Here is a 19,685-nt window from a genome sequence, read left to right as displayed (position 1 = left end):
ATATATTTATAAATAACAATAATAAAATGTGTAAAAATGTGAAATATACCAATATGTGCTCAAATTGTCCAATATATGTAAAAAAACTATGACAATATGAATGTGTTTGTTTAAAATATATATAACACGTGCCAAAATCCGAATCAGTGAAAAGAAAATTATATAAAATATACAATATAAAACTCACATATATGTGCAATGTATATATTGCCTATCATATCACTACATCATGTTATTCGGTGAAAATAATATGAAATAAAGTGCAACATGCAGTACTGTGCAGAAAAACCAATAATATAATATAAGGACTGCACCAAAGCACAAGTGCGAGTGTTTAAGTGAGTACACCCCAAATATCACAATTAGTGCCAACAAAAAAATCTAAATATATGGCTCAAAATACTTTTGAAAGCACACTGCGCAGAAGCCCCAATTGTGATGTGCACTCAATAATCCAGAGATTGCCAGAAACCCACATAGGTTTCAGAATTCCTGTGTGCAACGGAGGAGGGGTAAAATAACCCCCAATGTACCTGTATAGGAAAGGGTCAGTCAGGTCCCGTGTGGCGCACCCCGACGCGCGTTTCGGATCTGAGTCCTTCGTCAGGGGGTGGCCATTTGACAGGGTGGCCCCCCTATTGTCAAATGGCCACCCCCTGACGAAGGACTCAGATCCGAAACGCGCGTCGGGGTGCGCCACACGGGACCTGACTGACCCTTTCCTATACAGGTACATTGGGGGTTATTTTACCCCTCCTCCGTTGCACACAGGAATTCTGAAACCTATGTGGGTTTCTGGCAATCTCTGGATTATTGAGTGCACATCACAATTGGGGCTTCTGCGCAGTGTGCTTTCAAAAGTATTTTGAGCCATATATTTAGATTTTTTTGTTGGCACTAATTGTGATATTTGGGGTGTACTCACTTAAACACTCGCACTTGTGCTTTGGTGCAGTCCTTATATTATATTATTGGTTTTTCTGCACAGTACTGCATGTTGCACTTTATTTCATATTATTTTCACCGAATAACATGATGTAGTGATATGATAGGCAATATATACATTGCACATATATGTGAGTTTTATATTGTATATTTTATATAATTTTCTTTTCACTGATTCGGATTTTGGCACGTGTTATATATATATTAAACAAACACATTCATATTGTCATAGTTTTTTTACATATATTGGACAATTTGAGCACATATTGGTATATTTCACATTTTTACACATTTTATTATTGTTATTTATAAATATATTTAAATCTAGGATTCATACTATATCCCACATTGTGTTTTTATTCAATTTAAAATACAAAGATATTTTTCTGGTGCATATATCTATTTTAATTTTTCGGAGGCTATAGTAATCTGGTGCCTAATAGGATTGGGTCAGCCTGTATCATTTTTCCTTATTATGTTTTAATATTTTGACATTATTGTAGTGGTCTTGTTGTGCGCACATTGTTATATTTTATACATTTTATATTTCTGCCAAATTGCACAATAAAGCATTTTATATATTACCTCTGTCTGGGGATTTTAATCTAAAGCACAATAGACTATTATAGATCAGTTCTCTACCATCCATTTCTGTAACTCTTTGTTACCATGAACTCTTAGTCCATTTTTTTTTTTAGGCACCAGCATAATGTAGATAAGAAAGAAAGGTCTGACAGCATTCTATGTGTTTTGTCATTATTCATACCAATATGTTTCACTGGCCTAAGTAAAAAATAAAATACCCTGAAGATGTCAGTTAGCAAACCTTTCTTGTTTGTTCAGATCCTTTAAATACAATTTACATGGGTCTTGGTCTTGTGAAAATAGTTCAAACATCATTAGCTGTTAAAGGGGTTGTCTACTCCTATGGAAATTTCTGTCAAGCACCGCTGCGTGCTGAAGGCTAACACTGCGTAACATACACACTGTTAGGATTCAGCTCCATTTGCTAGTTCGAGAGCTCAAGTGACTGCAAGTGTGGATTTGCTTACTTACGGTCATGTGCCAACTAGACTGTCATCTGCTTCTCAGAAGAGAATCTAGTTGGCACATGAAAGCAAGTAAGCAAATCTCTTTTTGAGAGATACTACAAGTATCCTACCTGCATGTGACGGCTGCTTGAATCAGTAAACAGAGCCCAATCCTAACATGGTGTATATTACTGGACATGCGGTTAGGATTCGGCAAGCGGCAGTGCTTATTGGAAATATCCCTAGGGCTGGACAATCCCTTTAAAGTTAAACTTAACTTTTCAGGACATTCTGTGTCCCTAAAACACTACCAATATATACGTACATATTTTTTTTATTAGCGCATGTCATTTTTTTGTCGCTACATTATATAGTAAAAGAAATGTAAACATAGCACACAGTGCAAATTACCAGTGAATAGTCATGGGGAGTGGTGCCAATCCTCTGAAGAGTAGGCCCAATCAGTCCCATTTCAGGCCCTTAAGCATTGAATGCTGGCTTTCTCAGTCACCCAAAAAGAATTAGGAACAGCCAGTGTAAGTCTTCAGGACATGAGCACCATCCCAATGTCCCTATAGTGGCAATTTGCATACAGCGCATGTTATGTTACCTCCAATCCTGGCCATTAGAACGGAATATCAATTGGATCATTCAGCTGGCACACAAGTGAAGGCACATGCACAGTAAAAGTACACCAGCTCATAAGAACCATGAAGTTCTCCCAACATACTGTAGTCAACACCATTGGTGGGCAGAGTTCTGGCCATGTGGCTGCACCCTATAACACAGGGTATTATGGGGTGCAACATCTTTTAGTATACAGTAGAGCAATAAAGAAAATATTTAGGGGTGGAAATTTCCTTACAGGTTCTGTGTGATAATCTGGATGTATACAAGTCTGGGATTTGTTCACTGCACATGTGGCTGAGATGGTGATCTCACGACTCTGTTCATTCAATCCACCAACTTTATCCTGGTAATGATCCCGCCTGCAGTACTCTCATATACATTGTGAGTCACAAGGCATGACAGTGAAGGGGACATAAGTGGCTTCGAAATGTTCATCCAGGGAGACTAGTGTGATCAGCTTACTATTGCTAGTTACTGGAAGAAACTTCTAACTCAGAGGGGTATATCAATGGGAGTAGGCATCAACAGCTAATAGTCATATCATACCAAGTGTCATGGCAAATGTCTGGATTGGAATGGTGGCGACTTACATAAAGCATGGGTTGCATCATTGCTATATCTGCAGTCCGGCTCAGATACTTAATGTGTTGTGACTACATATTCAGGCAATGACCGCATCATGAATACAGAATGAAATTAAAATGTGCTGTATATTGCATACAATGTATGTGAAGAATGAACATCAGGAAGGAGAAAAGTTCCCCATCGCCTCCTCCCTTACCTTTAATAACCTGCAAAAGTAAATCAGAACGATAATAAAAGTTGACATAAGAGCCTCATTCTCCAGCTTGGCCACGATAAGGCCTTTTCACTGTCACTGCTTATTTTTGCTGGAGTTACATTATAGACGCAGCATGTCTGCTACAATGCTAAAAAAAAATGCATGCAATCGAGAACGTGAGGACTCTGAAATAAATCATTAAAATGGGAAATTGTTTGCAAGTTCGCTTTAAGACATGACACAAACACTGGAATAGAGCCAAGCTGCAAAACCCAACGATGTCCATAAGTGTTGTGGTTTCTAGAAAGAAAAGAGCCTTGATATCACCCCCTTGCATAAAAAAAATAGTAATAATTAACTGGAGTTTCAGGGTTTCTCCATTTATCAAAACCCCATCTTGGTCTCCCATCACTCCAATACTAAATGTAAACTAGAACATCAAAACACTAGCAACACTGCAGTGAATAGTTGTCATTTAGTCAAGCCTTTCTAAAAAAAAAATTCAAAAAGAAAAATCAGGAAAACATTTCTGGAATGTTAAAAAGAGTGACTCTGGAAACACAAATAATAAGAACTCCCTATCTACCCATTAATGCCTATGTATAATGACCAGATGATAATCCAAAACCCAGTCAAAATAAAAAAAGTTAATAAAAATACTCAGAATAAATACACAATAAAATTACTTTATACAATCAAAAGTGCAACTAATCAAATCAAATATTGTCACCTCGTCACCCAGCTACTGAATCCGGTAAACATCTTGACAGCAAATTTGCAGAGCAGAGGAATCAGCAGCAGGTCGGCTCCAAGGAGCTTAACAATCAAGGGCTTAGAGGCCCTTCTTACTTAAGACTATATATGTGATTGCACAATCTCTAAGAACAGAAGTGACCGTACTCAGCATCTGTGGTATATTGGACAACGTACTGAACTGACAGATCTAGTAACAAGTGAACTGTAAGCGGTCAGTGGGTAAGGACTGCGGAAGTCAGGTATTAAGGCTTTTATAGATGTACAGATGAAATGAAGCAACTAAGTGTACATTTGTGACTAGGGAAGAGAGGGGAAAATCCAGCCTCCAAGTTATTCTGAAAAAATCCAAAAAGGTTTCTGGTAGTAAAACAAAGTGCTGCAACTATACAACAGCACAATGAGGGACACAAACGCGTTTCAGACAGGGTATAAGTCAATGCAATATACTGTATATTGAATGGCTGCGACAGTTTTTCATGTTTTTTCTACAACAAACCTTTTTGGATTTTATCAGAATATCTTGGAGGCTGGACTTCCAGTCTTCCATCTTCATTGTTTCTTGTTGCATCACGAGTTTTCATGCCTCTGGATTGTGGGTGCGTGGATTCTCCTCTTCTTCTACACATTTGTGAATAGTGGGTGGTACGGACAATCTGCTTATCTGTTCTGTTTCAGGAACAAACGGAATAAGTGGTGTGCTGGGTCAATAATGCACACAGGAGCAGTGATTATTATGGGTTCTGCTTGGTGTCTATTTTTTTACAAGAGGAAAAAAAAAAAAAAAAAAAATTCATCCATGCAGAACTTTTTTTTCCATTCTAAAAGACGGAACCCAGATGGACCCATAATAATCAACGAGGCCCCTACTCTGTTTGGATAATTGACCCAACACATCACTTATTCTGCTTGTGAGCACAGACTAAGTAGTATCGCCTCTACGCCATCTTATTTTCTTGAGCAAAGACGGGAGACTAATGGGCATGACAACAATACATGTGTATATACCATGTCCCAGACTCTTTCAACTCACGATTTACAGAATAATGAGGCATGGCAATACATCTTGTAGACTAGGAACAGGTATGGCCATACTACGGTAACAACAGCTTCTCAATGCTCAGCTGATCCATCTCACGCCATTATACCAGTAGAACGTGGCACTGCCCGGATTATTCCAGGAGTAACTAAAAGCAAAGTATTGATTCTTTTCTTAATCCACACTACATATTAAGGGTTTTTTTGCTTTCATTTTCAGTATAAAATATAGTGTTTATTTCCAATCAGGCTGCATACAAAGGCTACAGCAGTGGCATACCTACAATCTAGCAACTAATTTAGGAGGAGCAGTGTCGTTCAGCTTCACAAAGACTATAACTATTGGTGACAGTATTATTTTAAGTAATGTGGAAAATGGAGAAAAAGTGCGGGACATTTTATAAACAGTATAAAGTGAATGTAAACACTAATGCAATTGTCAAAGATCAGTGAAAGACTTCTCAAGCGCAGTTCTGGAAAAAACTGTTCTTTGAAGTATTAACATCAGCAACCTTTGAACAGTACCGCCCCCTATAGGCCTGTTCACCCCCTGAAGATCACCTTATCATAGATGTCATCTAATCAAATAGGAGTAAAAATATTTATATTTACACTTTTTTTTTTTTTTTAAATTAAGTTCTCTCAACATTCATAGGTTCCATCCACCAAAAACCAAGCATTCTGTAGACCTACAACCTTGCAATGTTTAGGGCTTTCACGCCATATTCTCCGATGTTCTCGTAGGTCGTCTCTTTAATATACTGTATGTACCTGTGGTTTCCCAACATTGGATGCTGATACAGCCATCCTTGTTGACCTGCAATGTAGTTATTTATCAGAATTAATTCATTTTCTGACCTCAATATTGAGTCTTCTATAAGTCACCAACCCTGCTGTACCTGCCATGTTGGTAGGAAATAGACCCCTGATTCTGTCACTTGCTATAATCCAGCATAAAAGGATTCCAGTTCATTGAAAACTATTAAGTATTCATGTATAAATGACTGCAAGGGTCGTTTAGTCTCATCTACATTTTTCTCACTATTTCTTGTGTAGGAACACACTAAAAGCTTTTAGGATAGGTAAGGGAGAGACAAAATGGCTATCATTTCTAGAAAAAAACAAAACGTGGCTACTTATTATTTGCACTATTGAGGCCACTGTAAACTGTAACTGTTAGCAGAATACTGAGCACCTATTGTAGTAGTTCACACAAGCCCCATAGATAATTCAGCAGCCTGGGGAGACATAGTTACAAGTTTGTCTTTTATACGATGCATTATTACTATTTTTCTCGCTAATTTTTATGTACAGATTTTTGTCCATTGAGAAGTCAAGTACTGGATGTGAATCTCAGCATAATTAAAATATCTCAAGACTTGCACATTTTAGAGTGGCTCGATCAAATATATAATTATACGATTTTAATAAACAACCCATGTTGTCTCTTGCGAAATACTGACCCCTGGATGTGGAGAGCTCCTATAAGTAGTCGCCGTTGCTACTGAAGCAAACAGTCCTCCAAAAAGTTTTAAATCAGCAGCGTAAAGGTAAAATCTGGACAGAAAGCCAGGAGTTCATGCCGACTCTCCAGGCACAGCGGTTCCTGTAGTTTTCTTCTTGGGGCGAACCTTTACGGTCTTGGCTTGTGGCTGTTTCAGAAACACAGATGTTTGACTCATGATTTGCAGCAATACATCACACAGGCAGTCCAAAAACATACAAAGTGTGCATAGGTTTTGTTTCTATTGTTCATCCACTTCCCAAATGCAAAGTTACCCAATTTCTAAATAACCGTCATTAAAAGTTGTTTTTTGTTTTATTTTTTTTTTACAATTTTACTGCTGCTGAATTTATGGCAAGTCCTTTATTTAGCCAAGTGGTTTGCAAACATGTTACAGGTCTGTCAGAGCTCATGAAAACTCAATGTGCTCTTCCTCACGTTTCTCTCAGTGTTTAAGATAGCAGCAGAGAGGGAGGACAGGGGTAGTAGATAGGAAAAAAAGTATCTAACGTCTTAGGAAGGGCAGCGAAAAAAGGCTACAAAAAAGAAGAAATCGCATGAAGCGCAAATAGCATGCTAGAAGCTATAATGATATATTTTTGCTACTGACAACCTCAATACCCTTGAGCCTCAGACTTCATATCCAGCCTATATTACTGGGAGAAAAACTCCAACAAGAGAAATATCTCCCACAGTCAGGCTGCAAACTGCAGATCAGGGGGTCTAAAAATAAATGAAGGATTGAAGATTGCAGACTTAGGGTATGTGCACACGTCCGGATTTCTTGCAGAAATTTCCTGAAGAAAACCGGAAATTTTCTGCAAGAAATCCGCATTTTTTTTGCTTTTTTAAAATATAAATAAAAAATGGTTATATTCACCCAGACGATCTCCTCAGCGGCGTCCGTTCCTATAGATGCCGGTGTGGTTAAGGACCTGTGATGACGTCGCGGCTTGTGATTGGTCGAGTGAGTCACATGAGCGGTCACGCGACCAATCACAAGACAGTGACGTCATCACAGGTCCTGAACCACACCATCTATAGGAACCGAAGAGAGAGCATGCACCGGAGAGGCGGGAACACTTCGGGGGCCATCAGAGGGTGAGTATATCACTATTTTTTATTTTAATTCTTTTTTTTTGACAAATTATAAGGTGCCCAGTCCGTGGAGGAGAGTCTCCTCTCCTCCACCCTGGGTACCAACCGCACATAATCTGCTTACTTCCCGCATGGTGTGCACAGCCCCGTGCGGGAAGTAAGCAGATCAATGGGCTCCTAGGTGTGCGGAATCCCCGCAATTCCACATTTTTAATGAACATGTTGCTTTTTTTTCCGCGATGCGATTTTTTCACGGAAAAAAATCGCAACATTTCCACAAAAAATGCGGAATACCCTGTAAATAATAGGAGGCATATGTAAGCGTTTTTTTCGTGTTTTTTATCACGTTTTTATAGCGAAAAAACGCGAAAAAAAACGCGAAAAATCCTGAACGTGTGCACATGGCCTAAACTATAGCACAGTAGAATACCACGTTAAATAAAGTTTCTAACTTCTGAAAAGAACAAAAGCAAATACTACCGGCCTCTACTTCCACTCACTGGTCCTCCTGGTGTTTGATTACTGGTAGCCTGTTAGTGACCGCAGCCGTCACATACTACGGTTTATCGGGCACTAACGCTAGGAAGGGATGGGTGTAATGGATCACTGATGTAAATACTAGCAACGAGCAAACGTGCTTGAAAAATGTGTTGGGAGACCCCTCTGTCTGTTTGACAGCCGCAACACATGCAGGGATTGCCTAACAAACAGGGGTCAAACAGCCGTGAGACATGCAGGCATGGGGACTCAAACATATTTTTCGAGTAGCTCAGCACCCAAGAATGCTCGGGTAACACCTTATTCGAGCACGTTCGCCCATCATTAGTAAATACGGTTTTGACTTTTGTGCACCTAGAATTAATCCCACTACTAAGCAGAAGGGAAAAGTAGAATTAAGGGAGTGGGATAAAGCCACCAAGATCGATCATACACGGCTGAACATCACAGTTGTCCCCGTGTAGGGGGCATGAAGTGTACATCTGATTATGACCATAAGGCTAAGAACTCATGACTGAGGTTGTGGTCCAAGCGCAGTCTGTGAGAAAACGGACATCACAAGGACAGCACTAGGGCGAGTACTACTCAACTGGACTGTTCACATAAGAGTTTATGTCACATAAAAAAAATCTGTGCGTGGAAAAAAATAAAATTGAAGCACGCACTATTACGGTATGTTTCATATGTCTGATGAGACTCGCATATTCAAGGCTATTGGGTTCATTAAAAAAAAAAAATAGGACCCAATATAGGTACGTTTGTGTGATCCCAGCCTCATAATTAGATATACTAGATCTGGCTGATCACAGTGATGTGCTATGGAGATCACACAGATCACTACAATGTGCCATCAGTCAGGCAGTGTGTTATGTTATTAGGCAGATTCCCGGGCTGATCACAGTGATCAGTCAGGCAGTGTGTTATGTTATTAGGCAGATTCACAGGCTGATCACAGTGATCAGTCAGGTAGTGTGTTATGTTATTAGGCAGATTCCTGGGCTGTTCACAGTGATCAGTCAGGCAGTGTGTTATGTTATTTGGCAGATTCCCGGGGCTGATCACAGTGATCAGTCAGGTAGTGTGTTATGTTATTAGGCAGATTCCCGGGCTGATCACAGTGATCAGTCAGGTAGTGTGTTATGTTATTTGGCAGATTCCTGGGCTGTTCACAGTGATCAGTCAGGCAGTGTGTTATGTTATTAGGCAGATTCACAGGCTGATCACCGTGATCAGTCAGGTAGTGTGTTATGTTATTAGGCAGATTCCCGGGCTGATCACGGTGATCAGTCAGGTAGTGTGTTATGTTATCAGGCAGATTCCCGGGCTGATCACGGTGCACACCATTCGGGAAGTAAGCAGATTATGTGCGGTTGGTACCCAGGGTGGAGGAGAGGAGACTCTCCTCCACGGACTGGGCACCTTATAATTGGTCAAAAAAAAAAGAATTAAAATAAAAAAATAGTGATATACTCACCCTTTGATGGACCCCGAAGTGTTCCCACCTCTCTGGTGCATGCTCTCTCTTCGGTTCCTATAGATGGTGTGGTTCAGGACCTGTGATGACATCACTGTCTTGTGATTGGTCGCGTGACCGCTCATGTGACTCACGCAGCCAATCACAAGCCGCGACGTCATCACAGGTCCTGAACCACACCGGCATCTATAGGAACGGACGCCGCTGAGATCGTCTGGGTGAGTATAACCATTTTTTATTTTTTTTATTATTTTTAAACATTCTATCTTTTACTATAGATGCTGCATAAGCAGCATCTATAGTAACAAGTTGGTCACACTTGTCAAACAGTATGTTTGACAAGTGTGACCAACTTGTCAGTCAGTTTTTCAAGCGATGCTACAGATCGCTTGGAAAACTTTAGCATTCTGCAAGCTAATTACGCTTGCAGAATGCTAAAAAAACGGGAAAAAAAACGCAAAAAAAATGCGGATTTCTTGCAGAAAATTTCAGGTTTTCTTCAGGAAATTTCTGCAAGAAATCCGGACGTGTGCACATACCCTTAAGGCTTGAAAAATCAATTAGATAACCTTGGGTTCTTTCAACCAGTTTCCAGAAGCCTCCTTATCTTTCCCTACAGAATATTAATATGCATAGCAGGAACACCGTGATCTAAAAGGTCCTCAGCAATTACATCTAGGGGCAGCAAGCCAACAGCAGTGTTTCCTGCCTCCATAAAAATCTGCGCACTAAGTGACAGAGCGAAGGAATTTATTTCCGAAACGCGCGTCGGGGTGTGTGCGTTTCCAGGACAGAGTGGCACCTCAAGGTAACGATCATTATGACCTTTCCCTGAATTCATTTTTTTGCACATAAGCACTTTACTATTTATATGAAGGATTGCACATTCATTATGTGATTTTCTGCACTGTTGCACTTATATATGTTATTAGCTATTCCCATTTCTTTCACTTTGGCACGTGTATATTTTTAGCATTGATTGTGATTGCCACATGTATGCCATGTTTTACCTAAAGAAACTGTTCTGGGGATCTTCTATACCCTATCTTGGGTGATCGTTACCTTGCACAGGTCTACTGGTGATATTCTATATAGGATATAATCTGTGCATATGGGTTCATTTTTTGACTTATATGTTATTTACTGAATATGTTATATATACTGTCCTGATACGTACACACTTGCTTACTAATGGTTATTTTTTATATTATATTTTTTTGTATCGTTACTACCAGTGAATAAAGATATTTGTCTTGAATTATATGATCTTGTCTGGTCTTCCTGGTGTATCCATAGCTCCGGTGTTTTTTTTGTTTGTTTTTTTTTTTTAAGATTGACAGAGCACGCATCCATGCTGCTAAAGGGCAATGGAGTAAAAGAGTGAACCTTGGGCACAAGAGATTGAACAGGGCGAAATGCAATCAGGCTCATCCTTCTTTCTCCCGGGGAGAGATGGAAAAGGGACCTTGGGACAGTTAAAAATCTTTCTTCCCTAAAATAGAACAAAGCCTTTGCTTTGTGCAGCAGGTAGCTATAAGATCTAGGACTTGCACAAGAATACAAGTTTTGCAACACACCTCGACTTTCGTAACTTTCTTGACACTTTTGACGCTTGCAGTACGTTTTGGTGCTTTTTCAACAGGATCTTCATCTGATGGTTCTGATTTCACATCTGAATGGTCTACATCTGACTTTACGTGTCGTTGTTCTTCAGTAACTAAACAGGTGGAGGAGGCTGCACACAAATAGAAAACGTCAGGTCTGGCGTACAGCTAGTGTAAAAACACAACTTTGGGTACATGAATGACTTCGAGGATGGAACTACATGGAACACATCTGCAGAACCTTAATGGAAGTAAAAGGGAAATGACAGAACTCTAAATGTAAGTCTTTGGCCTCTAAGCGAGGTTTACAGACCATAAGTGACAGTCACAATGTACTATACATGACTAAGTGTTATGCTATAGATAGCATCTAACTTACATCACTGTTCAGCCTGTGACATTATCTTGTAGGACATAGAATGGTAAAGTGTTAAAACAACTAGAACAGAAACTTCAAAAGGAAAAAGAAAAATGTCAATAAGGCCAAACAAGTGTTCCTAGAAGAAAAATATGAGTTTTGTAGAATGGAATAAAGTAAGCAGAACATCTATGTAAAGGTCATTTAACTTCTGCCACACCAACCTCCCCCTTCCATAGAAAATGAGTTAATATTTTCAGCTGTTATGGCAATAAAAGATTATTTTCAGTAGTGAACTTCCTGTGATCACTTAATAGTAGCGATGAAGAGTATGCTCGTTGCTCGGGTGGTCTCCGAGTATTTCAGCGTGCTCAGGGATTTAGTTTAAGTCGACGCAGCTGCATGATTTGCGGCTGCTAGACAACCTGAACACATGTGGGAATTCCCTACCAAACAGGCAACCCCCACATGTATTCAGGCTGTCTAGCAGCCACAAATCATGCAGCTGTGTTGACACAAACTAAATCCCCGAGCACGCCAAAATACTCGGAGACCACCCGAGCAACGAGCATACTCGTTCATCACTACTTAATAGTTGATAATATTTGTTTGGAATTATATTAATGTAGCACACCAGCATTTTTTGTTATCTCCTCCTTTAGCCATATATCAAAAGCGCACAGTGCATTAAAATACTTTCCCATTGCTGCCCTCTTCCATTTCTAGATTTGCTCCGTTCCTCTACCAGTTCTGACCAGTCGGCTCACACTGTGTCTTCAGGGTGGTCTGGACGTCACTGTCAATGTAAGCCTATAAGTGATGGGCCTTCATAGACTTTACATCGTAAAGGCAATTAACAGACTTATGTTTGAGCCAGCCAATCAGAACAGGGGTCACATGATGTAGAAGAGGACCAAAAAGGCGCTGGAAGCGGTAGAAGACCACAAGAAGGTATGTATGGCTAAGTATTTTGTATGCATGCACTGTGCACATATTACCCATGGCTAAAAGGATGAGATAAAAAGTAAATGTTGGAGGGCTACTTTAATTATTTTCCACATTATGTGGCACCAGGATTCTTGACCATCGCTACATGTTGCATTATAGGGTAAATTGTCTTAAGTTAAAAAACAAACAAACACTAAAGACTCCCATATACATTAGACTAAGGTTGGCCTGACCCACAAATAATGGCTATATCGGCCGAAGTATGTGAGGAATTCCAGACTCTTTGCTGGCAGATGAATTCAAGGAAGAGAAGGATTGGGCAGTTTGAATTTTAAAGGGGTATTCCCATCTGCAAGATCATATCCCACTATGTAGTAGGTGTAATAATAATAATATTAGCAAACACCTCCAATTAGAAATGTAGTATAGCTTTTCTGATTCGATATGTCTTTATGCAGGCATTGCAGGACCTTAGATATCCATGGTTACGACCAATAGCAACTAGCCAACTAATTGTAACTATATCAGTGGTCGTAACCATGGATACCCAAGGTCCTGCAATGACTGCACGTGAGAAAAGAGACATAGCAAATAAGAGAAACTATATTACATTTCTAATTGCAGGTATTTGCTAATATTTTTATTATTACACATAGTACATATTGGGATAGGATCTTGGAGATGGGAATACCCCAGGACATAAGTCACTATCCACTTTTAACCCCTTCACCCCCAAGGGTGGTTTGCACGTTAATGACCGGGCCAATTTTTACAATTCTGACCACTGTCCCTTTATGAGGCTATAACTCTGGAACGCTTTGACGGATCTTGGCGATTCTGACATTGTTTTCTCGTGACATATTGTACTTCATGTTAGTGGTAAAATTTATTCGATATAACTTGCGTTTATTTGTGAAAAAAATGGAAATTTGGCGAAAATTTTGAAAATTTTGCAATTTTCCAACTTTGAATTTTTATGCCCTTAAATCACAGACATATGTCACGCAAAATACTTAATAAGTAACATTTCCCACATGTCTACTTTACATCAGTACAATTTTGGAACCAAATTTTTTTTTTGTGACGGAGTTATAAGGGTTAAAAGTTGACCAGCAATTTCTCATTTTTACAACACCATTTTTTTTAGGGACCACATCTCATTTGAAGTCATTTTGAGGGGTCTATATGATAGAAAATACTCAAGTGTGACACCATTCTAAAAACTGCACCCCTCAAGGTGCTCAAAACCACATTCAAGAAGTTTATTAACCCTTCAGGTGTTTCACAGGAATTTTTGGAATGTTTAAATAAAAATGAACATTTAACTTTTTTTCACACAAAATTTATTTCAGCTCCAATTTGTTTTATTTTACCAAGGGTAACAGGAGAAAATGGACCCCCACAGTTGTTGTACAATTTGTCCTGAGTACGCTGATACCCCATATGTGGGGGTAAACCACTGTTTGGGCGTATGGCAGAGCTCGGAAGGAAAGGAGCGCCATTTGACTTTTCAATGCAAAATTGACTGGAATTGAGATGGGACGCCATGTTGCGTTTGGAGAGCCCCTGATGTGCCTAAACACTGAAACCCCCTACAAGTGACACCATTTTGGAAAGTAGACCCCCTAAGGAACTTATCTTGATGTGTGGTGAGCACTTTGACCCACCAAGTGCTTCACAGAAGTTTATAATGCAGAGCCGTAAAAATAAAAAATCATATTTTTTCACAAAAATGATCTTTTCGCCCCCAATTTTTTATTTTCCCAAGGGTAAGAGAAGAAATTGGACCCCAAAAAATGTTGTGCAATTTGTCCTGAGTACGATGATACCCCATATGTGGGTGTAAACCATTGTTTGGGCGCATGGCAGAGCTTGGAAGGGAAGGAGCGCCATTTGACTTTTCAATGCAAAATTGACTGGAATTGAGATGGGACGCCATGTTGCGTTTGGAGAGCCCCTGATGTGCCTAAACATTGAAACTCCCTACAAGTGACACCATTTTGGAAAGTAGACCCCCTAAGGATCTTATCTAGATGTGTTTTGAGAGCTTTGAACCCCCAAGTGTTTCACTACAGATTATAACGCAGAGCCGTGAAAATAATTTTTATTTTTTTTCTCAAAAATGATTTTTTAGCACCCAGCTTTGTATTTTTACAAGGGTAACAGAATAAATTGGACCCCAAAATTTGTTTTCCAATTTGTCCTGAGTACGCTGATACCCCATATGTGGGGGGGAACCACTGTTTGGGCGCATGACAGAGCTCGGAAGGGAAGGAGCGCCATTTGGAATGCAGACTTAAATGGATTGGTCAGCAGCCGTCACGTTGCATTTGCAGAGCCCCTGATGTACCCAAACAGTACAAACCCCCCACAAGTGACCCCATATTGGAAACTAGACCTCCCAAGGAACTTATCTAGATGTGTTTTGAGAACTTTGAACCCCCAAGTGTTTCACTAAAGTTTATAGCGCAAAGCCGTGAAAATAAAAATTCTTTTTTTTTTTCACAAAAATGATTTTTTAGCCCCCAGTTTTGTATTTTCACAAGGGTAACAGGATAAATTAGACCCCAAAAGTTGTTGTCCAATTTGTCCTGAGTACGCTGATACCCCATATGTGGGGGGGAACCACTGTTTGGGTGCATGACAGAGCTCGGAAGGGAAGGAGCGCCATTTGGAATGCAGACTTAAATGGATTGGTCAGCAGCCGTCACGTTGCATTTGCAGAGCCCCTGATGTACCCAAACAGTACAAACCCCCCACAAGTGACCCCATATTGGAAACTAGACCTCCCAAGGAACTTATCTAGATGTGTTGTGAGAACTTTGAACCCCCAAGTGTTTCACTACAGTTTATAACGCAGAGCCGTGAAAATAAAACATCTTTTTTTTTCCCACAAAAATGATTTTTAGCCCCCCAAATTTTTATTTTCCTAAGGATAACAAGAGAACTTGGACCCCAGAAGTTGTTGTTCAATTTGTCCCGAGTACGCTGATAATACATATGTTGGGGTAAACCCCTTTTTGGGCGCACGGGAGAGCTCGGAAGGGAAGGAGCACTGTTTTACTTTTTCAACGCAGAATTGGCTGGAATTGAGATTGGACGCCATGTCGCGCTTGGAGAGCCCCTGATGTGCCTGGACAGTGGAAACTCCCCAATTCTACCTGAAACCCTAACCCAAACACACCCCTAACCCTAATCCCAACGGTAACCCTAACCACACCCCTAGCCCTGACACACCCATAATTCTAATCCCAACCCTAATCCAAACGTAAATGTAATCCAAACCCTAACCCTAACTCTACCTCCAACCCTAGCCCTAACCCTAACCCTAACCCTAACCCTAAACGTGACTGAAATACGTGGCACTGAAATACGTGGCACTGAAATACGTGGCACTGAAATACGTGGCACTGAAATACGTGGCACTGAAATACGTGGCACTGAAATACGTGGCACTGAAATACGTGGCACTGAAATACGTGGCACTGAAATACGTGGCACTGAAATATGTGATACGTGGCACTGAAATACGTGGCACTGAAATACGTGGCACTGAAATACGTGGCACTGAAATATGTGATACGTGGCACTTAAATACGTGGCACTGAAATACGTGGCACTGAAATACGTGGCACTGAAATACGTGGCACTGAAATACGTGGCACTTAAATACGTGGCACTGAAATACGTGGTACTAAAATATGTGGCACTGAAATACGTGATACGTGGCACTGAAATATGTGGCACTGAAACACGTGGCACTGAAATACGTGATACGTGGCACTGAAATACGTGGCACTGAAATACGTGGCACTGAAATACGTGGCACTGAAATACGTGGCACTATGACTGTCAGAAAATATTCATTAAACGGTTAGGGGTGAGGTTAGGGGTAGAGTTAGGGTTAGGGTTTGGATCCCTTTATCACCTTGATGGTGGTGGGTGGCTTTTCAGTGTGTTTTCTGTTTTTTTTCGATAAAAATGCATGCGTTTTTAACGCAAACAAACGCATGTGCTTAAAAACGCAAGAAAATACTGCAGGTTGTATTTCTGAAAATGAACGCATGCAGAAAAAAACCGCATGCGTTTGAAAACGCGACCAAACGCGTACAAAAAAAACGCATGCGTTTTCAATGTTAAATATAGGGACAAAACGCATGCGTTTTTTTGTGCAAAAAACGCTGCAGACAAAAACGCAAGTGTGAAACCAGCGACGCTTTTTATAGCAAAAAAGTTTTTGCGTCTCCACATTTTGAGACCTATAATTTTTCCACATTTTGCTCCACAGTCATGTGAGGTCTTGTTTTTTGCGGGACGAGTTGACGTTTTTATTGGTAACATTTTCGGACACGTGACCATTTTTGATCGCTTTTTATTCCGATTTTTGTGAGGCAGAATGACCAAAAACCTGCTATTCATGAATTTCTTTTGGGAGAGGCGTTTATACCGTTCCGCGTTTGGTAAAATTGATAAAGCAGTTTTATTCGTCGGGTCAGTACGATTACAGCGATATCTCATTTATATCATTTTTTTATGTTTTGGCGCTTTTATACGATAAAAACTAAAATATAGAAAAAATAATTATTTTGGTATCGCTTTATTCTCAGGACTATAACTTTTTTATTTTTTTGCTGATGATGCTGTATGGCGGCTTGTTTTTTGCGGGACAAGATGACGTTTTCAGCGGTACCATGGATATTTATATCAGTCTTTTTGATCGTGTGTTATTCCACTTTTTGTTCGGCGGTATGGTAATAAAGCGTTGTTTTTTGCCTCGTTTTTTTTTTTTTTTTCTTACGGTGTTTACTGAAGGGGTTAACTAGTGGGGCAGTTTTATAGGTTGGGTCGTTACGGACGCGGCGATACTAAATATGTGTACTTTTATTGTTTTGTTTTTTTTATTTAGATAAAGAAATGTATTTATGGGAATAATATATATTTTTTTATTATTATTTATTTAGGAATTTTTTTTTTTTTTTTTTACACATGTGGAAAAATTTTTTTTTTACTTTTTTACTTTGTCCCAGGGGGGGACATCACAGATCATTGATCTGGCAGTGTGCACAGCACTCTGCCAGATCGACGATCTGCTGTGCAGGGCTGCAGGCTTACCAAGCGTCTGCCCTGAGCAGACACTCGGTAAGCCACCTCCCTCCCTGCAGGACCCGGATGCCGCGGCCATCTTGGATCCGGGACCTGCGGCGAGGAGGGAGGTAGGAGACCCTCAGAGCAACGCGATCACATCGCGTTGCTCCGGGGGTCTCAGGGAAGCCCGCAGGGAGCCCCCTCCCTGCGCGATGCTTCCCTATACCGCCGGTACACTGCGATCATGTTTGATCGCGGTGTGCCGGGGGTTAATGTGCCGGGGGCGGTCCGTGACCGCTCCTGGCACATAGTGCCGGATGTCAGCTGCGATATGCAGCTGACACCCGGCCGCGATCGGCCGCGCTCCCCCCGTGAGCGCCGCTGATCGGTGATGACGTACTATCCCGTCGGCGGTCATACGGGCCCACCCCACCTCGACGGGATAGTACGTCAGATGTCAGAAAGGGGTTAAAACACTAACATTCCGGCCACATTCATGTGTGTAGGGGAGTTAGGATAGTTGTAGTAATGGGGTGCTCACTGTATCAGTTTGGTGCTCTGAAGAAAAATTGAGGTTCAGGAGATTCATCTACAGTTAGGTCCATATATATTTGGACAGAGACAACATTTTTCTAATTTTGGTTACAGACATTACCACAATGAATTTTAAACAAAACAATTCAGATGCAGTTGAAGTTCAGACTTTCAGCTTTCATTTGAGGGTATCCACATTAAAATCGGATGAAGGGTTTAGGAGCTTCCGCTCCTTAACATGTGCCACCCTGTTTTTAAAGGGACCAAAAGTAATTGGACAATTGACTCCAAGGCTATTTCATGGGCAAGTGTGGGCAATCCCTTCGTTATGTAATTCTCAATTAAGCAGATAAAAGGCCTGGAGTTGATTTGAGGTGTGGTGTTTGCATTTGGAAGGTTTTGCTGTGAAGTAAACATGCGGTCAAAGGAGCTCTCCTTGCAGGTGAATCAAGCCATCCTTAAGCTGCGAAAACAGAAAAAACCCATCCGAGAAATTGCTACAATATTAGGAGTGGCAAAATCTACAGTTTAGTACATCCTGAGAAAGAAAGCACTGGTGAACTCATCAATGCAAAAAGACCTGGGCGCCCACGGAAGACAACAGTGGTGGATGATCGCAGAATAATCTCCATGGTGAGGAGAAATCCATTCACAACAGCCAACCAAGTGAACAACACTCTCCAGGAGGTAGGAGTATCAATATCCAAATCCACCATAAAGAGAAGACTGCATGAAAGTAACTACAGAGGGTTCACTGCACGGTGCAAGCCACTCATAAGCATCAAGAATAAAAAGGCTAGACTGAACTTTGCTAAAAAAACATCTAAAAAAGCCAGCACAGTTCTGGAAGAACATTCTTTGGACAGATGAAACCAAGATCAACCTCTATCAGAATGATGGAAAGAGAAAAGCATGGCAAAGGCGTGGTACAGCTCATGATCCAAAGCATACCGCATCATCTGTAAAACACGGCGGAGGCAGTGTGATGGCTTGGGCATGCATGGCTGCCAGTGGCACTGGGTCACTAGTGTTTATTGATGATGTGACACAGGACAGAAGCAGCCGAATGAATTCTGAGGTATTCAGAGCCATACTGTGTGCTCAGATCCAGCCAAATGCAGCCAAACTGATTGGTCGTCGTTTCATACTACAGATGGACAATGACCCAAAACAAAGCCAAAGCAACCCAGGAGTTTATTAAATCAAAGAAGTGGAATATTCTTGAATGGCCAAGTCAGTCACCTGATCTCAACCCAATTGAGCATGCATTTCACTTGTTAAAGACTAAACTTCAGACAGAAAGGCCCACAAACAAACAGCAACTGAAAACCACCGCAGTGAAGGCCTGGCAGAGCATCTAAAAGGAGGAAACACAGCGTCTGGTGATGTCCATGAGTTCAAGAC

The 19,685-nt window shown here is 40.6% G+C and overlaps 1 protein-coding gene across 4 annotated transcripts in view; it reads right to left on the bottom strand.

Moving 5' to 3' along the window:
• Positions 1 to 5,384: 5,384 nt before the first annotated feature.
• REEP2 (receptor accessory protein 2) overlaps positions 5,385 to 19,685 on the bottom strand; it is a 77,881-nt gene continuing 63,580 nt past the window's right edge. Inside the window, exons 7-9 of one of the 4 annotated variants that reach the window (XR_013215802.1) lie at positions 11,330 to 11,487; positions 6,642 to 6,830; positions 5,882 to 5,995 (exon numbers count right to left, since the gene is read on the bottom strand). Coding sequence is in view for 3 of the 4 variants with exons in the window: in XM_077265561.1 (XP_077121676.1) it covers positions 6,756 to 6,830; positions 11,330 to 11,487 (233 nt within the window). In the remaining variant the exon portion in view is untranslated. Of the gene's footprint in view, positions 6,831 to 11,329; positions 11,488 to 19,685 lie in introns of all 4 variants that reach the window. The other 3 variants (XM_077265561.1, XM_077265562.1, XM_077265563.1) reach the window with 3 other exon arrangements.

Source organism: Ranitomeya variabilis, chromosome 5 (assembly GCF_051348905.1).
Source record: "Ranitomeya variabilis isolate aRanVar5 chromosome 5, aRanVar5.hap1, whole genome shotgun sequence".
NCBI lineage: Eukaryota > Metazoa > Chordata > Amphibia > Anura > Dendrobatidae > Ranitomeya > Ranitomeya variabilis.
The sequence above is the reverse complement of the archived record's forward strand: the minus strand, read 5'-3'. Positions and strand labels throughout refer to the sequence as shown.